Source organism: Dasypus novemcinctus, chromosome 3, assembly GCF_030445035.2.
Source record: "Dasypus novemcinctus isolate mDasNov1 chromosome 3, mDasNov1.1.hap2, whole genome shotgun sequence".
Lineage (NCBI taxonomy): Eukaryota > Metazoa > Chordata > Mammalia > Cingulata > Dasypodidae > Dasypus > Dasypus novemcinctus.
In genome coordinates this window covers 99402202-99404854 of record NC_080675.1, presented here as the reverse complement: position 1 = coordinate 99404854, position 2653 = coordinate 99402202, and the positions used below count along the sequence as shown (strand labels likewise).

The window sequence follows — 2653 nt, the reverse complement described above, 5'->3', positions numbered from 1 at the left end:
CTATTCCTCCATCCTGTAGACCCCGGGATGGTTTAAATTAACCTTTATAACCCAGAACAATTTCTGATGTTCTTTATGCAACTTCACCAATTTGAATACTTAATTTTTCCCCCATGAGTTGTGATGTGAATCCCTGAAATTTAGAAAAGCTTCTTCATTAATTCTTAGTCCATGGGGATTGACCCAATAATAGGTTCTTATCTGATTCTCAAGAGATATATGAGTAAATACAAATCCAAATATAAATAAAAGAAAAAAATAAAATGCAGCCTTTTGTCACATGTTTGTCAAGTGAAATTCCTGATTTCTTAAAAATGAAATAAATGTGCTTCATATCAGTGGGTGGCAGTAACTATATGGGTCAATCTACTCATAAAATTAGTGTTTGTCTTTCAAAAAAAAGCAATAATATTTCCATGTATGAAAAAAAATAACTGTGGATATGTGAATGTCAGCTTATGGACTTACTAGAAATTCGCATAATTTTGTACATATTCACTTATCTAAAGAATTTAGCAGCAAAGCCAGAAATTTTCAACTAGAATTAGACAAACAAATATATATTTGATTTCTCTTATTTAAAGGCATTGAGTCTTGGACATTTATGGGCTTCCAACTATAGCTAATGAGCCAGTTTTCTATTCAATTACACATTTTTAAAATACATTGTTCAATAACATTTATATTTATAAAATACTTTCAATAAAACCAACATCTCATAGAAATATATTCATGGGAAATTTTATAATTTCAACAAACAGTAAGAATATGTTTTCTAAAATCTACATACAAAACAAATTAATAACAGCTTATTCTGAGATGTAATGCAGATGGGCTTTGCACTGAACACTTTCAATGATCACGGTCGTTGCTTAGAAAGACTGTCTGGAGCTGATGTGCTGGGTCCTCAGTCTATTCATTGCTGCTTTCATCTCCTGATTCCTCAGAGTATAAATAATGGGGTTCAGTAAAGGTGTGATAACTGAATAAAACACAGAAAGAAATTTATCCACTGAAAAGCTACTAAATGGCCAAGCATAAATGAAAATACATGGGCCAAAGAACAGAGTGACCACACTGATGTGAGCAGAGAGGGTGGACAGGGCCTTGGATAGTCCACCAGAGGATCGACGGCGGACGGTGATCAGAATGACAGTGTAGGAAATGAGCAAGAGTATGAAGCAAATGAAAGACAATAGGCCACTGTCAGCAATTACCAGCACTTCCAGAACATAGGTGTCAGTGCAGGCTAGCTTTAGAACTAGGGGAAGATCACAAAAAATATTGTCTACTACGTTGGGGCCACAGAAGGGCAACGTGATAGTAAAAACCATCTGGCTCATGGTATGCACAAAACCGACAGCCCATGACAGCAGCACGGAACCTGTGAGTACCCGGCGGTTCATGATTGCTGTATAGTGGAGAGGTTTGCATATTGCAATGTACCGATCAACAGCCATAACGATGAGAAGAGTCATCTCACTGCCTCCTAAAAGGTGGAGGAAGAACATCTGAGCCATGCAGCCCCACAAGGATATAGTTTTATTCTCCCTGAGGAAATCTATGACCATCTTAGGGGTTGTGATTGTGGAAATAGACATGTCAAGAAAAGAGAGGTTTCCAAGGAGGAAGTACATCGGAGTAGAGTGTAGGAGAGAGTCAAAGGTAATTGTGACCACAATGAAAAGGTTTCCTGTCATAATTGCTGCATAAGCCAACAAAAATATGAAAAAAAAGAAAACGTCAAGTTCCCAAGTGCTGGAGAGTCCTAACAAAACAAACTCAGATATCATTGAGCTATTCATCTTGTCCGTTTAGTCTACGTAGGATTTTCAGGAAGTCTTTTAAATGAAGATTATCTGGAAAATGTTATCATTTAAACTGATAGTTTTTAAAACTAGGATATATAAAAGTGGATATTTGATTCCTATAGAAAGAGAAAAGATGAACATTTCTGAAAAATTAATTTTAGCAGATTAATACAAGCGATATTCATATCACTGTATTTTTTACGCAGAAAGGTGCAAAATATGAGAAAAATATTGTAAAGTTGTGTTAAGGTAGTATGCCAGGGTAAATTGTATCTCCATATGAATTTAATGTTGCTACTATCACCAGTTCATGAGTTCATGACTCGTGAGTTCAATGAATCAATATGCAAAATGAGTGAAATTACTGTCAAATGAGTTATTCAAGTGATTAAGAACATAATCATTTATCTTTTTGTATTTAATATTCAATTTTTACCCCTATATCTTCCCTTAATTTGAAATAGTCAGATATATGCATGTGAGTGGAATTAAATTGCTCTTCCTCATATTATTTTGGTGTTCTTTATTCTATCAGATATATTTTTACCCTGTTTCACCCTCAAAATACATACCAATGATTTCAGTTATTTCTGAAGTTTTAAAATGGCTATAGTCTGCAATATATACATTTTTGCAATATATTCTTGCCCTCTTCCAATGATATCATACCATATGTAATGCTTTCTGCCTAGTTTATTTCATTTAGTATACAGTTCTTATTATTGTAATTTTTAAAATTAAAGTTGTGGGTTTACATAAAAGTTATGCAAAAAAATCTATCATTTCCTCATACACTCTATTGTTGACATTTTGCATTGGTGTGATACCTTTATTTCAATAGA

At 34.0% G+C, this 2653-nt stretch overlaps 1 protein-coding gene across 1 annotated transcript; it reads right to left on the bottom strand.

Moving 5' to 3' along the window:
• Window positions 1–872: 872 nt before the first annotated feature.
• LOC101439947 (olfactory receptor 4K13-like) lies at window positions 873–1805 on the bottom strand. Its single transcript, XM_004469747.3, has one exon. The coding sequence runs from the start codon at window positions 1803–1805 to the stop codon at window positions 873–875; it is 933 nt and encodes a 310-aa protein (XP_004469804.3).
• Between the last annotated feature and the right edge of the window lie 848 nt (window positions 1806–2653).

Bases quoted from the DNA above. Each gene is read 5' to 3' on its own strand.
- LOC101439947 (XM_004469747.3), bottom strand. From the start codon at position 1,805: ATGAATAGCTCAATGATATCTGAGTTTGTTTTGTTAGGACTCTCCAGC.